The sequence below is a fragment of the Phallusia mammillata genome, chromosome 8, assembly GCF_965637545.1.
Source record: "Phallusia mammillata chromosome 8, kaPhaMamm4.hap1.1, whole genome shotgun sequence".
Taxonomy (NCBI): Eukaryota; Metazoa; Chordata; class Ascidiacea; order Phlebobranchia; family Ascidiidae; genus Phallusia; species Phallusia mammillata.
The window spans coordinates 12,656,934-12,677,060 of NC_137259.1; the positions used below are offsets into that span (position 1 = coordinate 12,656,934).

At 37.4% G+C, this 20,127-nt stretch overlaps 5 protein-coding genes and 1 pseudogene across 7 annotated transcripts; 4 read left to right on the plus strand and 2 right to left on the minus strand.

Moving 5' to 3' along the window:
* Positions 1 to 1,146: 1,146 nt before the first annotated feature.
* LOC145205539 (uncharacterized) lies at positions 1,147 to 3,550 on the plus strand. The gene is made up of 6 exons (XM_080078273.1): positions 1,147 to 1,337; positions 1,619 to 1,813; positions 1,920 to 2,058; positions 2,242 to 2,429; positions 2,829 to 3,047; positions 3,379 to 3,550. The coding sequence occupies exons 1-6, from the start codon at positions 1,147 to 1,149 to the stop codon at positions 3,548 to 3,550; spliced, it is 1,104 nt and encodes a 367-aa protein (XP_079934399.1).
* A 712-nt stretch (positions 3,551 to 4,262) lies between these two features.
* On the plus strand, positions 4,263 to 11,223 carry LOC145205540 (uncharacterized). Its single transcript, XM_080078274.1, has 7 exons — positions 4,263 to 4,621; positions 5,553 to 5,774; positions 6,075 to 6,234; positions 6,544 to 6,577; positions 9,569 to 9,818; positions 9,879 to 10,085; positions 10,144 to 11,223. The coding sequence occupies exons 1-7, from the start codon at positions 4,410 to 4,412 to the stop codon at positions 10,331 to 10,333; spliced, it is 1,275 nt and encodes a 424-aa protein (XP_079934400.1). The 5' UTR covers positions 4,263 to 4,409; the 3' UTR covers positions 10,334 to 11,223.
* Positions 11,074 to 11,796, plus strand: LOC145205541 (rho-related protein racD pseudogene; annotated as a pseudogene). Its single transcript, XR_013853684.1, has 3 exons — positions 11,074 to 11,279; positions 11,349 to 11,552; positions 11,622 to 11,796. The product of XR_013853684.1 is annotated as a rho-related protein racD pseudogene (transcript).
* Positions 11,797 to 11,939: 143 nt separating this feature from the next.
* LOC145204395 (uncharacterized) lies at positions 11,940 to 13,337 on the minus strand. Of its 2 annotated transcripts, none has more exons than XM_080076911.1 (4): positions 12,735 to 13,337; positions 12,438 to 12,634; positions 12,170 to 12,382; positions 11,940 to 12,111 (listed from the first exon to the last, which is right to left on the minus strand). In XM_080076911.1, exons 1-4 carry the CDS (start codon positions 12,756 to 12,758, stop codon positions 11,940 to 11,942), a joined length of 606 nt encoding a protein of 201 aa, XP_079933037.1. In that variant the 5' UTR covers positions 12,759 to 13,337. The 2 variants fall into 2 exon arrangements, with proteins under 2 accessions (XP_079933037.1, XP_079933036.1); XM_080076910.1 differs by having other exon boundaries at positions 12,438 to 12,637.
* Positions 13,338 to 13,399: 62 nt separating this feature from the next.
* Positions 13,400 to 14,571, minus strand: LOC145204396 (AP-2 complex subunit sigma). Its single transcript, XM_080076912.1, has 2 exons — positions 14,429 to 14,571; positions 13,400 to 14,329 (listed from the first exon to the last, which is right to left on the minus strand). The coding sequence occupies exons 1-2, from the start codon at positions 14,482 to 14,484 to the stop codon at positions 13,957 to 13,959; spliced, it is 429 nt and encodes a 142-aa protein (XP_079933038.1). The 5' UTR covers positions 14,485 to 14,571; the 3' UTR covers positions 13,400 to 13,956.
* An 813-nt stretch (positions 14,572 to 15,384) lies between these two features.
* LOC145204394 (RNA/RNP complex-1-interacting phosphatase homolog) lies at positions 15,385 to 16,971 on the plus strand. The gene has a single exon (XM_080076909.1). It carries the CDS (start codon positions 15,473 to 15,475, stop codon positions 16,412 to 16,414), a length of 942 nt encoding a protein of 313 aa, XP_079933035.1. The 5' UTR covers positions 15,385 to 15,472; the 3' UTR covers positions 16,415 to 16,971.
* Positions 16,972 to 20,127: the final 3,156 nt, after the last annotated feature.

Consider the following 20,127-nt stretch of genomic DNA (forward strand, 5'->3'; position numbering starts at 1 on the left):
TAACGAACGTTATAGTCACGATTCGATCGTGTTCATGTAACACTTTTCAACACTCGACACAGTTGTTTCTAACAGTGGTTGCCTCTTAAACATATTGTGAATTATCTTCACTTGTATGAGTGTGACGTAACAAAGTTATTATAAAATCCATTGTAACGTCATACGTGCAGTTGGACGCCAAGTGGCCTGGATTGGCATGTTTATTGAGATGTGTGACGAGCATCAATGCGTTACGCACATTAAACAAAATAGCGCACATTGCTATTCACAGTTTTGTCTGAAATTACAAGATTTAATACTAAAACAGCCGGTCAAACCCCCCCCTAAATACGCTAGTGGCTCTGTGTCAGTAGTCTTTTGAATAAATTTTGCTAGCTAAGTAGTCAGTTGCTGGACCTTACCTAATGTCAAACAACCCTAAAATGTCTTGTTCAAGGTCAATTATGTATTATTGTATATTGTGTTTTTTGTCCTGGTCTTTACTGAGGCTCCAATATATAGGTCTGTCAATCAAACGTTCGGACCAAACCTAGCTTTTTAAAAACGATTCGGGTTCGCGCCGGGTTTCGGGCTTGTACTTTCAGGTTCGGGCCGGGTTCGGGCTCCCATTTCGAGTCCGTTTACAACTCTGCTAAAAACACTTTACGTGGCGCAATAGTGAAACCTTGGTAATCGGTCGTCACAACTGATATATCTTATTGGTCTGCGCTGGACTTTAGTGCCAAACATGGTTTGGGTTGGTTTGAGTCCTGCTGTAACATAAAGGTTTCTATACGTAAGACAACAATTGAATCAAGGGTGAATCATACGAGAGATAATAGAATTGATTCCTTCAGTTCAGTTTCGCTCAGGAGCTCAAGAAGTCATTGTGCCTACTTCCTTGATACGAAGTTAGCACAGTCCAAAGATTTTTCGAAGTATATGTATGTCACGTGATTCTTTCAGGCGATGTATCATTATGTGACATATCCGTTTAAGCACGTTGTTCTACCAATAAGACAATATATATATAACGTAAAAAAGCTTGCATAGGAACGCATTGAAAAAGCGAATTTAAGTTATTAAAATATCTGTTTACAACGCAGAAAAGTAATCATTATGTTGTATTATTTATAAAGTGGTTTACGTTAGACGCTGGAATTTGAAATGGTTTTACGAGTGGTTCTGCTAGGTCGAACTGGAGTTGGTAAAACATGTCTCATGTTACGAATTTCTCGCAACAAATTTCCGTCGTATGTGCCAAGGATGGAATTCGAATGCTCGGCTAAGTGCGAAGTGGAATCTAAAACACTTTCTTTTCACTTTTTTGAACCGGACGGCAAAGGCAACTGCGAAAGGTATTCTGGCCATTGTCATTTTTCGTATAGCTTTAATGATAGACCATTCTATAACATTTCGATCTAAAAACAGGAAAGAGTGTTGCAAATTCAAGGTAACTGAAAGTTAAAACCCTAAAATCTTTAGAATATATAGAGGGTATTTGATTTGGGTCTATCGACCAATATACTAAATATGTGATTTCAGATTGGATTTTTATTCAAAAGTGATGAACAAAAATGGTGTTTACAAATACAAAAGCTAAAACAAAAACTATAAAGCAGCAGCCCTTATTTATCAGAATCAGTTACCCACAAGCGGATGTAGTGCTGATATGTTTTGCTGCCAATGACCGACGATCGTTTGACGAAGTTCAAAGTGTGTGGATGCCACTAGTTATCCAGTGGTGCGGCAATGTAGCCGTTCTTCTAGTGGCAACTAAGTCCGACCTCGAAGACGAAAGCAAAAGTATTAAAGACGAAAATGTGTGCGTTAGGTAAGTGTTCAGGTTTATAATTACTTTAGACTTTATGATTGTGATTGATGTGTAAAGGAGATAAATTACTTTAATTGACACAATATGACAAGAAAATTGTGTTTAGCAATTCAGAATCAGACATACTAGCAAAGGAACTACATTTCGAAGGAAGTTTCAAATGTTCCGCTGTTACTGGCGATGGAATTCAAAATTTATGTCAACGAATACATCATGTTTCAAAAAGCCCAAGAAAAAAGTTTAAGGTATGGATGCAGGTCTTTTACAAATAAATTTTCAAACCAACTATAAATTCAGTAAACGCGTTAATCCATGATATAATAATGTATCAGTTTCAAAACAACTAAAATTGCAATATGGTAAACTTATATAACCAACTTATGTGCATCAGTTCTTAATTTATTTGACATGCGTTTTATGTTATTTAGAATGCTACAATTCATGTGGCGGGTAACATAGGAGTGGGCAAGACAAGTCTGGCATCGAGTCTGGCGGGTATCGCAATGAAACAAAAACTTCCTTACATTCAAAATCAAAATGACACCAGCTGCATTTGCTCCCGGAAAAATGGGAAGCTTGCACGAGTTGCTATCTTTGATAACCTGAATTACGGCTGGTGAGTAGCAGTAGACGATTAGTAGGTAATGTATATGCTTATAAATATGTTTCATTTGCATACGTGTTCTATATTTGTGTATTGGGTAAATGTATAGTGAGTAATAAGTCCATAAGGCGACGCTAGACAGTACATATATTATAATATATGAATCACAAATTGCATGCGGTGGCGTTGTTCCGCCTTTCGTAGTACGTTTATATTTGGTTCCTACTACTATTTGCAGGGGGAATCAAATGAAGCATCATTAATACTCGTGTCGACCTTAGCCCACAAGAAACAACCCTCTTTGCCAAGTTAAAATGATTGCAAAATAAAAACACATTAAACACTGAAAGTTTGACTAACAAACACCAAATCAAAAACAATAAAATAAACCTCCCTTTCACCTAATTTCAGGCAGGGAAAGTCAATTGATATCAGGAAAGCTTGTGCAATATTGTTGTGCTACTCAGTGGACTGTCGTCGGTCATTCAGCGACATTAGAGACACATGGGCCCCAACATTGCGCAGAGATTACCCCGATGTCCCGCTTTTTCTCGTAGCAACTAAAATTGACAGCCGTGAAAATAAGGAAACGCACGACTTTTTGAAGAAAAACAAAATATCAATTGTGACGTAAGTATCATCAACTCTATTTCACCACCAATAAAACAAAACTCACGCAACTACATCAACCCTACTACAAACATTTGGCCGATGGTTTGTCAAGGCATTAATGGGCGAAATAAGAATAATATTCGAATTACGGGCATCATTCTTTTCCAGTGAACATTTAACTGGATGTTGAAAACACTTTTGCAGTGATGCCAAAACAATTAAGTTAAACTTTTAAGCTGTTTCTACAACTAGCAACCAAAACAAAAAAGAAGCATTTTAAAGTGCCGAAAAATTTCAAAACACGTTAGCCTTACGTATGGTAAATATGTGATTTACTTGGTAACTTCAGGTCAATGGAAGGAGCAGCTTTAGCAAAGAAAATTGGTGCAATTAAATACATGGAATGCTCTTCCACTACAGGAGCTGGTGTAAAGTGCCTCCTCGACAAGGTTGTTAATAAATCAATCAAGCTTATGAAGCGACGAAACATGGTTGAGGTCGTCACGTCACGAAACTTCTGAAGAACAAAATTATCACATTGGCCGACAAAAAAACCATCGTCTATTGATTAAAGTGCATCAGCCGACAAAATGAAAACGTTATTGCATTTTATGTTGTTGTGCAATTTAACACCCAAAAATACGAACTTTAGGTGTAAATTTTAATACATGTGATTAAATCAACAACCAAAACTGTTCAAATGCATTTTTTCTGGCTATTGAGCAAGTGTTGCATTGATGCTAAATGGCTAAAATCAAGGGTGTAATTAAGTAAACGGCGGGGTTTTTTTCGCCTTGCAACGACGTGCTGTTGTTTTACATCGGTACGTTATAAATAACTTACATTCAATGCAACTTCCTGGCTATAAACACAGGCGACCTGGTTACTATATACGTCGGTGGTTTAGTTTAAGCTTGCCTGTTTAGCTAAGTTAGGGACCGAGGTTATAGTGACACAGCTGTTGCCACCAATTTGTTGAATAACACTACAATAGCTAAAACCAGCTATAGACTTATTACGGCGAAAATTGCCGCTTTGTTTCATTGTTATAGAATAAGTGATGTGAAAAACACGAGTTGCAGCGTGCGTAAACAAAAACTTTCTTCAAGAAATCTGTGTCAGCTGGTGCGTTGCCAACAATCCAGAAGCGAAACACTATTTTTGAAAGCACAAGAGTAAAGTTTGATAAAGACGCGTTGTATAATAGCTTATAGAGCATCACGACGGCAATAACACACCCATCTTTAGAACTTTCGGGAGTTTTGTCACGATTTTTTGCGTCAGAGCACGCGAAGACGGGGAAACACATTGGAGCCATTTGCTCAAGTCATTTAATACTTGATAACTTTGGCTGGTGGTTGCAGTTTTTAGAACGCTGTGATGAACGATCATTTAGTAAAACTGGCAGTTTTGGGCAACACAGGTGTGGGCAAAACAAGTCTCCTGTCGAGATTTAAGTTCAAAAGGATGCCACAGAAAAACGCAAGCAAATTGTTTCAAAAGGATGTTAAGTGCACCGTGTTTGTCGAAAGGGGAGGGAGAAGCTTTGAATGTGAGTTATGGGAAGTACCAGGTCAGGATGAAGAACACAGGTAAGCAAAACAGGAAAATATCTTAGATTTTAAAGACATCAGCTGTTAGTCACAGACTTTAGTATATAAAACATTCAGTTTGAAAAAGCTTTAATTATTGATGGCTAATGATCAATTTTTAACCAACATAAAATAAATTCAAATATGTTCGGTCATAAATAAATGTCATTTGGCTAAATGAAAATGCTTGTAAAAGCTTAGTCAATTGGTAGATATAGTGATATAGCGGAAAAAAGCTATAAAGGAAGTCCGTCACTGCTTTTAATATTGCAGTCATCGTGAATCGGTATAACTTGTAAATAATGTGATTGCAAAAAATATGACGTCATCAGCTTGTACATACATGTATTAATGCTTTAAATGTTGCTGGTTTAAACCAATACCAAAGCATAAAATAACAACATAAACGTAATTTAAACAACTAGCTTGGACAGAATTTTTTTGTTGAGTTTTGTGTATAGGGTTGTTTGATGTAAATACACATTATGTCCTCTGTTTGGAAAATTCTGGAAATACTTAATTTTTCAATACTGTTGCATCAGATTTAAGCAATGTATGCGCTTTAAATTAACTCTGGCCAACGAAGAATTTCCCAAATTAGAATTAATTGTTGGAAATTATTAATAGCGTTGTGGGTTTTGGGACTTTGGGTTAGCACAACACAACAGCTTATCGTCTAGTAAAATTGCGTCAGCACTTCGCCTGTTTTAGGTCAAGCTAATTTTGTTGGGCAATTCAACAATTGGCGTTAAAATTGTCAGAAAAAAAATCGTTTACCGAAATGCATTGCTTGAAAAATGTTTGAAGAAGATTATCATTTATAATTTGAATAAATAAGGTTAAGAAAGTTTTAATTGAGAAACGAATAAATTGTAAACAAATATATGCATATTTCGTTAGCAAGTAATTTTACGCATTTTTTGGCCAACAGAACAAGACCGAGCTATTATTATCCTGACACGGATGTCTTTGTCGTTTGTCTGTCAGTGACTTGTCGTCAATCATTTAACGACGTTCAGTTCAAATGGATGCCAGAGATCAAAAAATATTCTCCTCATGTCCCAGTTATTCTGGTTGGAACCAAAACGGACCTACGACAGAAAAACGGTTCAAGGGACATATCCTGCGCTGATGGCTGTGAACTGTATACGACGTAAGTTGTTGTTATTTATTAAATTTCAACTTAGGCTCTATGGGTAAGTCCCGCCTGATATACACATGTTTTCACGAACGTAGTGCACTTGCTTGCCACACACCGACGATGCACATACCGTCATGACATGTAATAGATATTTGCGCTCGTTTAAAATGGGTCAAAAATTGGGTTGCAACGACAAAATAATGTCAAACAATATGCAGAAAACAGTCTCGGATCAAAACTGCTACGTAGTTACTTATGATGTCCAATGGCAGCGATACAGGAATAAAATATATTTCTGATATTCTTTGTCAGGATTTTTGAAGGTGCAGAATTAACGCAAGTGGTTCGTGCCACAAAATACCTCGAATGTTCCGCATTAAACAAAGAAGGAGTCGACGCAGTTTTTGAAGAAGCACTTTCCTATGGAATCAAGGCATACGAAAAACGAATGCGAAAGATTAAAGGATGCGTTGTCAGCTGACAACCGAAAACTGCTGACGGCGTTCTGGAAATTTCCCAGTCCGCAATGGCGTCAGAAAAATATCAAGTCATTTTGGCACGAAACTGTGGTCGTTGTCGTAATGGTGCATTTCGGACTTTTTGGAGGAAAATTAATTGAAGTTAAGTTTGCATGCAAGGGACAAGCCGCTTCATGTCTGATCTTGTTTTGTACTGTTATTTATTTTGTGAAAAATTATGTCTGACCTCTATACATGTCTATTGTCCGCGGAATACATTTTTGATTAAATTGTACTAAAAATGAGTGGTTGTTGTTTTTCAGCGCTGGGTATCTGACAGCACATTAGTACATCCAGGTGCTGTCTAATACAGTGGTTCTCAAGCGCCGGTCCGCGTCAACTTTCCTGCCGGTCCACCAAATAGATTAAAATTTTATATCTCAATTGCAAAATGCAAGATGTTAAAGGTAGAGAAATCGGATGGAAGTCAACGCTCTACTTCGCCTTGCAGAAACTTCATTAGAACCGCGTTTAACACGTATGATAACAGACAGCAGCAAACTTCTCATTAAATTGAATTTTTCATACTTCTTTTGAATTGCATATTTTGTGATTACATTTTGGGTTAATTTTGAAAGCCCATCGGTCCCCACATTTTGTTTCAAAAAGTGTACCGGTCCGCTGAAAAGGTTGAGAACCACTGGTCTACACAGGGGTGCACAACTCAAATCGGGTCGCAATAATGAACCTTTTTTTAGAAAATATTCGTTATTCAATCAAACAATTACACTTTGTTCTAGAAAGGTGTTCTTATTTTATACTGATCGCGTACCACCTGACTACGTCTATAGCTGTGTACTGCCAAAATCCTGTCTGATTAGGTGGACCAAGAAAGAGGCCTATTTTTGGACTAGGCTGGCATACTTAAGAAACACATGAAGTTGCCAGCTGGTCACTAGTGACACTAAAATGAGTACCACTGTTCTACAACAATGAACAACCTAAAACTGCATTTCAAAACAATGTATAACACAGGATGTTACGTTATAACTAGGGCAAATATTTTTTAGGTGCAGCTCTTGCTTCGGTTTTGCTTTAGGTATTTCATGTATCTTTCGTTTAGACAACTGTATTGAATAATTTTCGTTGTGTCTTAGCTGCAGTTTTTTGGAAGTGATTTTTAATTAGCTCATTTCCCTTTTCAGAACAGGTTAGGTCTGTGTTCAGACTCTTGCCCTTCTGTTAGACATTTGCTCTACAGAGTAGCCTACAGCCATATTTTAACTTTTTGTACAATTATGTGTAATTTAACTACTTGAATTTTTCATTTTTCATAGGTTTCATAGGTTTTGTCAAAAAAAAGTTTTTTAAAGTCAAAATTTTCAATTTGTAGGTCACGATTTTTCGTTTTTTAGGTCAAAAAATAATTGCCCTAGTTATAACGCATGTTTTCCGGCATTGATACTATACACTTGCCGGTTTTTAAACTAAGAGTGATCCGATTTGACACTCCTAGGTTAAAAAAACGGAACTTGAACAATCAGTTAAAACCATGGTTTAATCAACAAGGAGCGCCGGAAGAGAAATCCTACTCAGTTAATTTGTTGTACGAAGGAAATGACAAGAAAAATGACGTGTACCAAGTAATAACTTATATACATACTAATTACAGAAGATTGTCCATTCCAGTTGTACGTTTAGTTGTAGCAGTATTGTACATCCTGGACAGCAAACTGATTGTAAGTTTTCGAAAGCGACTGTAGGATTCTATTGCTAAAAAGTCGGATTGTAGCGAGGTGTTTATTCGAGGTACATCGTAATAGAATAACACAATGAGCGAATACGCCGCATAAGACGAGAGTCAGAGAAAGAAGGCAATCTGTCCGGTTCGCTGTAGTATGAAGGCACACGGTAACGGTAGTGAGAGAGGCCGCTACATGACCCCCCTCCAGAAACGCCTGCGACCACCGGAGCTCAAATACAGCGCTTTTGACAGGGAACTGCTCGCCTTGCATCTCGCCATTCGTCATTTTCGCTATTTTTTGGAAGGTCGCGTGTTTGCCGCCTATACAGATCACAAGCCTCTGACCTTTGCTTTCACCAAAGTGTCCGCTCCGTGGTCAGCACGCCAACAACGTCATTTAACCGCCATTTCTGAGTTTACCACAGATGTGCGCCACATCGAAGGCAAACAAAACCACGTGGCCGACGCGCTCTCCCGCGGTTCCATTGATGCTGTTCGACTCCCACTTGACTTGGATTATTCGGCACTGGCAGCTGCGCAGGTCGCGCCGGAGGTTCAAGCATATCGTACCGCTGTCACTAACCTTAAGCTAGAGCAGGACTTCCCAAACTTTTTTGATCGCGACCCCTTTTAATCTCTTTAAATTTTCCGCGACCCTTCAGGGATAATATGATAAACAGTGCGAAAAATACGTTTATTGTATTTACTGAAACGACTAATTTGAGCGAAAACTAAAAACAACCAAACGGTACTCAGAGTCTACTACTTTACACGTCCAAATCCCGATACCTTTTACGTGCTTTAGCCTTTAGCTTCTGTCACACTGTTTTTCAAATAGGCACTTATCACCTTGTGGACTAAGTTTGGGCCGTTGCAGTGCTTTGCAAGCGGACATTAAACACTGCTTAGAAATCGTAAATTTATTACCTATTTTGATTAGAAAACGTTTTTCTCTTTGCGCCACACAGAACTTAAGCGTATTCTATAACTCTATTTGTCATCTTTATGTTGCATTAAAATGCCTGTGTATTTCAAAACAATTACAATCGTTGCGTTTCAACCGACGTTTGTTTGATCAATGACGTCGCTACAAGCGCGTTTGCGCTTAGCTGCAAACGTTTCAAAACCGACGTAACTTGGAACAAATATGACATTTTGACGTTATACAACGGTCACGGTGGGGGGTGTGCGACACCCCGTACTCTACGCCAGTGTATGGAGTATCTTCTGCAAAATTGGTACAGCTCTCTGCGACCCCTCAAGTTTGTTAAGCGACCCCTTCCGGGGTCGCGACCCCCAGTTTAGGAAGCCCTGAGCTAGAGGACATACAGATTGATCCTTTTGGAACTACAATCCTTTGTGACGTTTCCTCTGGATCGCCTCGTCCAATTGTCCCAACCTCATGGCAACGCAAAGTTTTTGACATTGTACACTGTCTTTCGCACCCATTTTCATTTTTTGCCAAAGGTTCTGCTTTTGCAGTATTAATTTCGAACTCTGCGATTTTGTTTCGCTTGGCTGCGTCATAATGTAATGTGATGTCTGTTTCTTTACTCCGTATGGCTGTGTTTATGTGTACGAGTCACTGGAATGCTAACGTGAAGCCGCACATAACGTTGTTATGAGTGAGTTTGCTGTTCGTATGAAACTTAACGTTGTGGGCAGTGAAAAAGTGGGTAAGACATCTTTACTAACCAGATACAAATTCGACAAGTTTCCTGATGAGCCTGTGAGTAAGCTCTTTGAAAAAAGTTCACAATATGAATTACATCACACCGTTACCAAGCACTCGGAATCAAACGAAGAGGTTGACGTTGAATTGTGGGAAACTTTGGTGAACGAATACAACGACAGGTTTTATATTTTATGGATGAATAAATGTATTAATACTTGTATTAATAAATCCATTTTTAGAATCAGGCCTTTGCATTATCCGTTCTCTGATGTGTTTGTCCTATGTTTTGCAATCAATTCCAATAATTCGTTTTCTGAAATAACGGATAAATGGCTTCCAGAGCTTAAGCGTTGGACACCTAAAGTGCCAATTCTGCTTGTTGGTACCAAATCAGACTTGCGACAAACGGAAAACGACGATAGCCCAAAAGTAGATGAGCTTATAAGGTACAGAACGGAGCATATGTAACCTTGCACACTGTTTTAATTGCTTGCTTTTATACAGTAATACGGATGGAGAGAAGTTAGCCGAAGAAATAATGGCTATTAAGTACTTGGAATGCTCCGCAAAGACAGGTGATGGAGTCGCAAAGGTGTTTAAAGAAGCTTTTGGGCCTGGTTTACTGAACTTCGAGACAAGAAAATTCAAGCACAACAAGAAAGTAAACAGACGAAAGTGGTGCACTGTGCTTTAATATTGCTAAACATTTGCTGTGGAAAATATGCAAACTTTGTTCTCCATTTACCACTGTGGCGAACAACATAGAGAACTTATTCGTAAAGTAATTAATCTTATTTTTTTAAAGGAGGTTGGGGTTGATATGCAAAACTTACTCTGTCAAACCCTAAGCTGATTTGGTTTTATGTTTTACAATTTTTACATACCACGCTTGTTCTGCCTTTTTACATACCACGCATGGTAACTATGTCATAGTATAAAAAGCTGTCTTTCAATATTACGCACACTCATTTCCGCCTTGATGGCTGTTTAGTGACATATTTTGGCACCTTTATGTACAACAAGGCAAAGTATGCAACTGGCAAACCAACATATATTGATATTATTTTATGAAACCCTAATTGCTATGTTTGTTGGCGTCTTGTCGAAGTGCACTTAAAAAATTTACTGTTTAGTGAAAGTCGCACTGTGAAATAAAAACGCATCGAAACATACATTTCGAGCCTTGCGTTTTGTGTTCCGTTCGACTGCGTATGGTAGTGTCTATTTATAGCTCATGTGTTTGGCAATAACAGCAGCCTGCTATAGTTTGACTTATTGGAGTAGCCCATTGCCGTTTAACTTCATTATGTTACTTATTCATACTACCAAACATTTGTAGCCTTGGCACTTTGAATACAGCTGCTGTCAACTGTTACCGGTTCTTGTTGCAAATTGTCTGCTGTTGCCAGTTGCTAGGGCAAATTTGCTGATGTTATGAATTTGACTGTCGTTGGTAGTGGGAAAGTTGGCAAGACAGCTCTACTGACAAGCTACAAATTTAAAAAGTTTCCTGACGATCCTATTCCTAAGTTGTTCAATAATTCCGAAAACAAGCACTCAGTGGATATTCGTACAGAGTTGGACAACGTACAATTGAACGTACAATTGAATGAAACCTTGTTCACCGATTTTAGCGACAGGTTAGAATTTTATCAGTTTAGCTATCGTAGAACGATTCTGGTGTTTTTTTTAAGCTGCGCTTTTTTCAGGCTAAGACCCCTGTATTATGTAACAGCAGACGTGTTTGTTCTTTGTTTTGCCATCGATTTTAAGAACTCCTTTACCGATGTCACGGAAAGGTGGGCTTGGGAGCTGAGACATTGGACGCCCAAGGTTCCACTTTTGTTGGTGGGTACCAAGTCAGATTTGCGAGAAAAAAAGAATGAAAACCAAAAAGACGTTAAATTAATCAGGTAAATACTCGTGGATGGAGCTATGACACATTTGAAGGGTACGTTATCACTTGAATTTGGTGTTTTTAGCGTTGAGGAAGGACAAAAGTTAGCCAAAAAAATTAAGGCTGTCAAGTACTTGGAATGCTCTGCGCTGACGAGGGGAGGCGTCGATCAATTGTTCAAAGAAGCTTTTGACGCCGGGATGGTCTACTTGGGAAAGAAAGAGGGGATACGAGAAAAGAAAACTTGCAATTTGCTTTGAATTCAAACACACACTTTTATGAATATTATGCTTTGGTGAAACGCTTTTAATTCGTACCTTTTTATGGTTTACCTTCTTTTTGCTTATACATCATTCTCAGAAAATATATTGTGTTTTTTTCGTTTTTATATTAATTGTATTATTTATATTATCTGACAACAACTAGTTTTTTTGTCATGTTGTGCCAGTTTGTGTTCAAGTGCAACTCTCGCCGCCTCCTGAAATACCTCACTAACTCCTTTGCCCGTTAATGCCGAACACTCCATGTATTTTACTGCACCAATTTCTTCTGACGCGACTGTTGCCTCTTCAGACCTATAAAAACTGTTGTAGGTCCGAAAACATCATATTAAAAGAAGACTATTAAACTTACGTTACAAACAATTGATCCCCTTGTTGGTTATTCATACATTTAGCATCGAAACGAAGATCGCTTTTGTTACCGACCAGTATAATTGGTACATCAGGACAGTGCTTTTTCAATTCCGGTATCCAATCGGTTTTAAGATTTGTGAACGTGATACGAAGTTCAGGCGAAAAACAGAGAAGAAATACGTTGGTACCAGGATAACTCAAAGGTCGCAGCCTAGAAAAATCAGCGACGATCATGAACAGCGCAGAAATCCACACAAGAATCCTACCTCGGGTAATCCTCCCCTCCAGCAGTATCAAACAGGTCGAAGTTTACTTCTTGTTCGCCCACTGTCACTTTTTCGAGGTAGTTATCAAATATTGTCGGCACATAATCTTGGGGATATTTCTGTGTCACGAATCGTATGAACAAGCAGGTTTTACCAACGGCGTAATCGCCAACTGCAACCGTCTTGATTTTCGGCACCTGCTAAAAAACATACACCACTCATAGCCTGCGTTACCTTACAATTTCAATTACTTTCGCATTTTACACCATCGGCACAAGGGAATAGTAAATAACTTACTTTTTCAAGGGTTTTCTTTGCCATGTGAACCTCAAACTTTCATAGTGCCGTTGTTGGCTGTTTACGAAACGTGCTCAACAAAAATATAGGCTACACAACAGGACACGCCGTTCTCAGATTAAAGCTGCTGTAGTCGGCGCGTGCCGCGTAGACTAAACTACAGACTGCTGCACTGCACGAAAAAGGCAATCGCGAACGTCATAATTACTTCGGGCGCAAAGGGCAGGGTAAGAAATTGGTATCATTAAAACCGTGCACGCTTTTTTGTATTTAATCTTTACATATCAATGGCAAACTCTGATGATGGGTCTCTGTCAAGGCTTAAAAAGTAATGTCCTACTAATAAAGCGTACCGGTACATAAACGAACGTATACAAACCAAAAGCGATTGGCAATTCTAAAGCGTTTTTTTCACGTAGTTGGGCTGAAGGTAATATGAAGTGTAAACCTAATTGCCTAAAAAATAATTGAAACAGTAAAAATAGTCAAGATCTGCCTTGTCGTTTCGAACTACGTGCTGCCAATTGAGGACCTATTTCCGCAGTCGCTGCTTACTACAAGCGTGCACACATTTACCGGGCGGAACAAATCGATGTAGGTTGGGCACTGTGGTGAATTACATGCACCATCATGAGCAAAGTAAATGCCTTACTGCAAAAGCACTGTTGAAATGACGAAATATATATTTAATGAAACATATGAAATTATACACATTCAATATGCAAAAGTATTACATTCCAATCACAAACAGAGTGCTTATTTATTAAAGCAACATGAAATACTATAAAATGATCATGTGGAATTGTGTGTAAACTTCAATAATAGTTTTTATAAGTTGTTAAAATCTTGACAAATTACATGCTGCCATTCAATTTAGTTACAACAAAAATTCCAAACAGTATTTATTGCACAATATGTTAAGCTACTATAGAATTAACCATCAACTCATAAGAATGAAACTCCTTAACAGAGACCTAAAACAAACAGCACACCCAAATCGGATGTTTACAGCATTTGAAAAATTTAATGGCTTGACAGTCGGTGTTATACTAAAGGGATTTAGTTAGCAACACTCTTTTCTACTTGCTAATGCCAGTTTTGTAAAAGTTATAAGGCCAATACAAGGAACAGAAATAGTGTTGTTTGTAACTATGTTGTTCGCCAACATTACATTGTGTTGCTCCACATGATTGATCATATTAAATTGGGTACAGTACTTGATTTATTCAAGATTTTGCAACATGAGCAGCTGTTGAATGACCTTTGTTTGACTAGTTTCCCTAATTTCACCAGCTAAAAACATTTCATCCACAACACTGTAAACTTTGTAGAAATTGAAGACAAGGTCCAGTTCACACACGTTGTGAAAATACTCATTGAGAACTTCCACAAAATTATGGATTGCTTCCAAGTATGCAAGGTTGTTGTCATTAACATCAACGCATATACAGAAATACAACCCAGCATATCTTCGGTAGACAATTTTGAAATTACGAAATTCCACAAAGTTGGTGTGTTTTGCATCTCTCACTGTGACAACAGCATGGACTTCTTCAATCAACTTTTGTTTTTCATCATCATCAAATTGCATATACCTTCACACCAAAATTAGAACAACATATAAATACAGCTATAATGCAAAACAACTGATATAAAAGCTAATTCACTGAATATTAGAAACAGAATAATCTTACCATTTTGCCAGTCTTGTTTTCCCAGCACGGTTTTGAATCAGAATAAATCGAATCATTTTGAAGTATTGCCAAATCTCCCAATATTGGAAACTATATACCAATAACCCTGTACAGAATACCTGTAAAAAAACACATTTTTGGACATGTTGCATAAAATTGGGGCATTTGCCAACACCAAATAAATCTTATGACCTAATGTTTGCTATCATTAGTTTCAGTATCATTATACTTTAAATAGATTAATTATATATGACACTAAAACAGCAAAAACCATAAAATTTACATACATATTCAGATATTCTTATTTGGTAACACTATAGTCAACAACACTATTAACATTTCATTTTAATTTTAACATATCCAGAAAAATGGGTCAATCACTCAACCTTCAACCTGAAGCTGCTAAAGTTTACTTTACAGTTTACGCTGATATTAAGCAAAAAGCAAGTAAGTTGTTTCTGGTCTGGTGGCACAAAAAATATATTTTACTTGGGTAAAGCCGAATTTATTACGCTAAGTTGTTCGCTGTAGCGAAATTAGGCGTTCACCACAAAAAAGAATTACAACTAATATTTTACTTTTTAAAATTCAAAGTGTAAAAACTGCTTGTTGAGACTTTAAAGTGTTATTTTCTATGTGCCATTAAAAACCTAAAACTAGTTAAGTGGATTTTCGATTTTACTTTTTAATGCACATGATTTGTTTTCGGGAATCCCCTTTTGATCATTCTTCAGAATTTGGAATACTTTTTAAGGTCTGCCGCAGCAACAGCATTAATGCTACTTGCGATAACAATTCTATTTGTGTACTCATACAAGCTAGAGTCAAGTAAGCGCCCTATTTTATCATCGGTAGTTTACGTGTAAGTTTTATTACTTCGCCTAGGTAAGTGCTAAAAGCAACACCTCAACTCAGCAGTAACAAAGTTGACCTAATAAACATTGTTATTTTTCCATACCTACTGCTGCTTTGGATGCCAAGTAATCAATGTTTGTTTTATAGAAAGAGGAATAGTTGTTTATTTTTAAACTAACTTTAGCAAAAATGCCAAAGAAAAACAGCATACCAGACAGATGGTTACAATACCAGGCAATTGGAAACAAAATTGGAGAAAGTCGATTTGTTGCAATGAAAGTTCCTCTGAAGAAACAGATATCAGTTCCAAAGGAAGATAAGTTTTCTTGTGATGATGTTTTTCAACACTTTGATAAACAGAATGAAGACCTAGGACTTATTATTGACCTTACTTACACAAGTCGCTATTACAATCCAGAATCTTTTACCACTCATGGTGTTGATCATTGCAAAATTCTTATGCCTGGTCATGAACTGCCTTCAGACAGGATTGTTGAAACATTTAAACAAAAAGTCCTGTCCTTTGAAGAGGAAAATTTAACCAACAACAAACTCATTGCTGTACACTGCACGCATGGTGTAAACAGAACTGGATATTTAATATGCCGTTACTTGATTGAAGAAAAGGGAATGGATGCAAACCATGCCATTTCTGCTTTTGAACATGCTAGAGGACACGGCATTGAAAGACCTGTGTACTTAAACAGTCTTAGAGGATTGAAAACAACATCGAAGACCAGTCCCAAACCTGATAAATCATATTATCAAGGTCCAATAAGAACATCTACAAAACCACAATCTTTAAATCACCCTTCAAGACAACATCCAAGGTTTAACACAGCCAGATACCCAAATGGGCATCCAAGTGGACACAACAATTATCCATACTACCATCAAAGGAACTTTCATACTGGTAGGTATGGTCAAGATTTTTCTAGGAATTGGAGATGCAAAAGATATGAAGGACATCCAAGGATGCATGGACCACAGTCTATGAATGAAGGTTATCGTTACTATGACCAAAAAAGGTTTCAGAGACCAACTTACTTCCACCAACAAAATCCCAGATACAGTTCTGGGCCCTACCAGTGGAATCGATATCACCATCCTAAAGAAGATGAATATTACTAATTATTTTTGTTGTGCAATACACTTTGTGTAGTTGGAGCAGGGAGCTTATATTTCAACTTTTTGAAACCACTGTGTACATTGCCTTTGAGTTCTTGCATTAACTTTATTGTACAAAGTACATGTAGGATTTTTTTTAATAAATCAGTTTTAGAATTATTTTGCGTTTTAAAAATCATTAGGGAAATGGTGTGTTTTGAGCTGATAATAAGCATTAGTTGATTGTGTAAACTTTCTGAATTTATAAGGAATGATAAAAGTTATTACTAGACTGTTTGCCAGATCATTAAGGTCGTTGGAAATGACTTGGCAGCTACTGTCACGTCTAGTGATCATAATGATGTTGTTGTGAATGCCAGTGGCGATTTAACAGTTGTTTTTTCTTCTTAAAATGGCAACAACTTTATGAGTCGTAACGATGGCAGGGGGCTTTGTACGTATGAATTGTTTTACACACAAATGTGCCCTATATCTTTCTATTTGGGGTATTTCAAACCATGCATAATGTAGATGTAAATTTGAAACGTTTTTGCTTTTATAAAATTGTTTCTTCGATGAGACTGATTTTGTAACTTTGATGAGACTGAAGGGCACAAACACTCAACACAAACAGAGCCCGGCAACTTTTTTGTACTGCGGACTGTTTTTGAAACTGAAATTTATCGCGGACCGGCCTTCAAAAACCTACAAATATTTATGGGTCCTCTTCCCTGAAGGGGACACATCTTGATTTTTCTTTCGTCCCTGAAGTTTGTCCACTCTTTTGCCATCAAATGTTTGATGAATTTGGATGAAACTTTCACAGATGGTAGATATAGTTATGTAGATGTGCCATCTGCTTCGTTTGTCGTGACAACTCCAGTATTTACCCCGCTAGCCCCCAAAATGTAAAATGTTGTTGGTGCGCACCACAAACGTTAGTTTTGTGTGATGTTATAAAGGCAACCAGACATATGTTACTTGTGTTTGTGGGTTGTTTGGTGGATGTTTTTGCAGTTGACAGTTAGAGGGGTGTTAACAGCCTTATGACGTCAGAAGCATTGACGAATGTTGCTAATAACACTTCTAGTGGTCAAAATTTTAAACATTGTCAGAATTGGGTAAAATTTTACATGACTGGTGAATGGGTCATTGTGATTTCATATTTTATACTTTTGGGTGTTGAACCCCATCAGTTACCCCACTAACCCCTAAAATGAGTTTTTAAATTAGATGAAATTTTGACAGCTTGTATAATTTTTCATTTGTTGTGTTTAACCCTGTAGCCCCAATATTTACCCATCTAGCCCCCTAAAAGGGTGAATTTGTTAAACATTGTCCGAATTGGATGAAATTTGGACAGCTTATAGAGTGTGCTACTTATAGTTGTTGTTTGTTATGTTCAACTTTGTCGCCCCAGCATTTACCCCACTAGCCCCCCCCAAATGGGTCAATTTTTCAAACTATGTCTGAATTAAATGAAATTTGGACAGCTTGTACAGTGCACCATTTATAGGTGTTGATTCTTGTGTTTAACCCTGTAGCTTTATCAGTTACTCCACTAGCCCCCAACAGTCATGTGCAATATGCACTGATTTGTGTTATAGGAGCTTTTCTTACTATTTACCACTTTTTTTCTCAGATAGACCATAAAATAGAAAAACCTTCAAAAATGTATAAATGGACTGAATTTAAATAGTTTGTACTCCATATAGCATATTTATTTATGCACAGTACCGATCACTGTGTTTTACCTTACAACACCTGACTTTCTCATGGTTATCTCTTGAAATGTATTATTTACAACTTTGCATGTGTGGGGGACCCATGAGTTTTTGCTTGCAAAAACAACCAAGGTTATAAAAGACAATGGATGATATGGGATAAAATAAGTGTAGAAAATATGTGTTATAGCAGCGCTTCCCAACCGGTGGGCCGCGGCCCACTGGTGGTCCGCGACGTTCTTTCTGGTGGGCTGCGAAGCTTTTCAAACTATTACCATACCAATTCAGGAGTTCAAAAACGTTACACATGTCGTGTGAACGTACTTTAAAGTTTAACTATCTTTCTCTAAAATATAATCTTAGTTACTATGAAAGCCGCATAAGATTTCACGTTAAACAAAGCTTTATCACACAAACAAACTGCAATTGTTACGTCATAACAGTACTTAAACTGCAATTGTCTCATTACACCACTACTTGTATTAGTAACTATAACTAAATCGAAGACACAAAACAGTCTTAACACTGATACACTAAAATTTAGTGACTAGATGCTGCATTGCGTGTGATCTTGTCCCACATTAAACTCCGACTTAATCTCATCATATTAAATCAGCAAGCTCAGGCTTCACATTGACAGAAGTATTGCTTGTGCGGTTATTATTTTTCTTTCTTAATGTTTCTTCTTTTTTTGTAGTTTTGTCGCAATATTAAACGGTGGTCCGCCAAAAATTTTTTTTTTAAAGTGGGCCGTGAGCTGGAAAAGGTTGAGAAGCACTGTGTTATAGTGTATATGCAAGGGCAATATGTACTAAGCCACCCTTCTAGTTAGCAATAAAAACGCATAAATTAGTTTGTCATCCCGAGGATACAGGGGCAAAATGTTTTTTAAGCGTTTAACCTGAAAAAGTATACGGCTCGGTAACGAACTCGTTGCGGACCAGTACCGGGTCTCGGCCCGGCGGTTGCCGACCACTGCACTAAAAGACAATTTGACACGTTTTATAGATGGCACAACATAGCACAGAGGGTTAGATATGGCATTTCAAATTCATCCCAAAGTTTAAAAGAGATTGATGCTGTGGACGTAGTTAAAAGCGGCAGACGACACTTGACACAGATGGAATAATGCAATCGTATGACAAAAAAGAATGAATTCAGACATAAAGAAGAAATGCCTAAGAAAAAAAAGTATATACACTTAAACCTAGATGAATTATTTATTTTAATTAATACCATAATGCGGGCAATTGGCGAGTGCTCGCATGGTATCGTTTCAGTACAATTTTAAATCTTTACTCGAGTACACAGGAAGTCCAGTTTTTGGTGACTGCAGTCTGCAGTGACTATGAATACTATAGCCTACTGTAAGTTATTCGATTTTTTGTGATTCGAAGTGTTTTACAAAAATTTATAAATATGATTGGAATTGTTTGATTTCGAATGTTTTCAAACAATATCACGTCATGTGGTAATAACGTTACGTCACCCACCGCATTATGTCGCAGCGACGATCGTAAAGAAAATGGTTATTTATTTACAATGTGATATGTGACAAATATAACAACAAATGCAACCACCTCGCTTTTGCAATATCGATCGTGGGTTCCATCTTCCAATGCCATTTTGATTTGTTTTGTACAGTACCCAAAAAAACCTGTCAACATCCAAAATTTGGCACATAAAAACTACGCAAACATTATTATTATCAGGCGGATTGAAACTTAATTTAAAAAAGTTTGTTGGCTGCCGAATACGTGGGGTGAAAAGTAACCAGGGACCAACTATACCGGTTACCACTGTTTTTTTGTCAAATGACTGAAAAAGTTGAACAAATAACGGCAGCGAAAAAAGCACACAATGTTTTAACTTGTATCTTTTTTATCTGTTGTTTCAAAGGTTGTTTGTTTAAAATTTTAAATTGTAAAAAAATCAGTAATATCATATTTTACGCGAATTTTGCTTTACAAATTCTAAACAAAATATTTTTTACGACGGTTGGTTCGGTTGTAC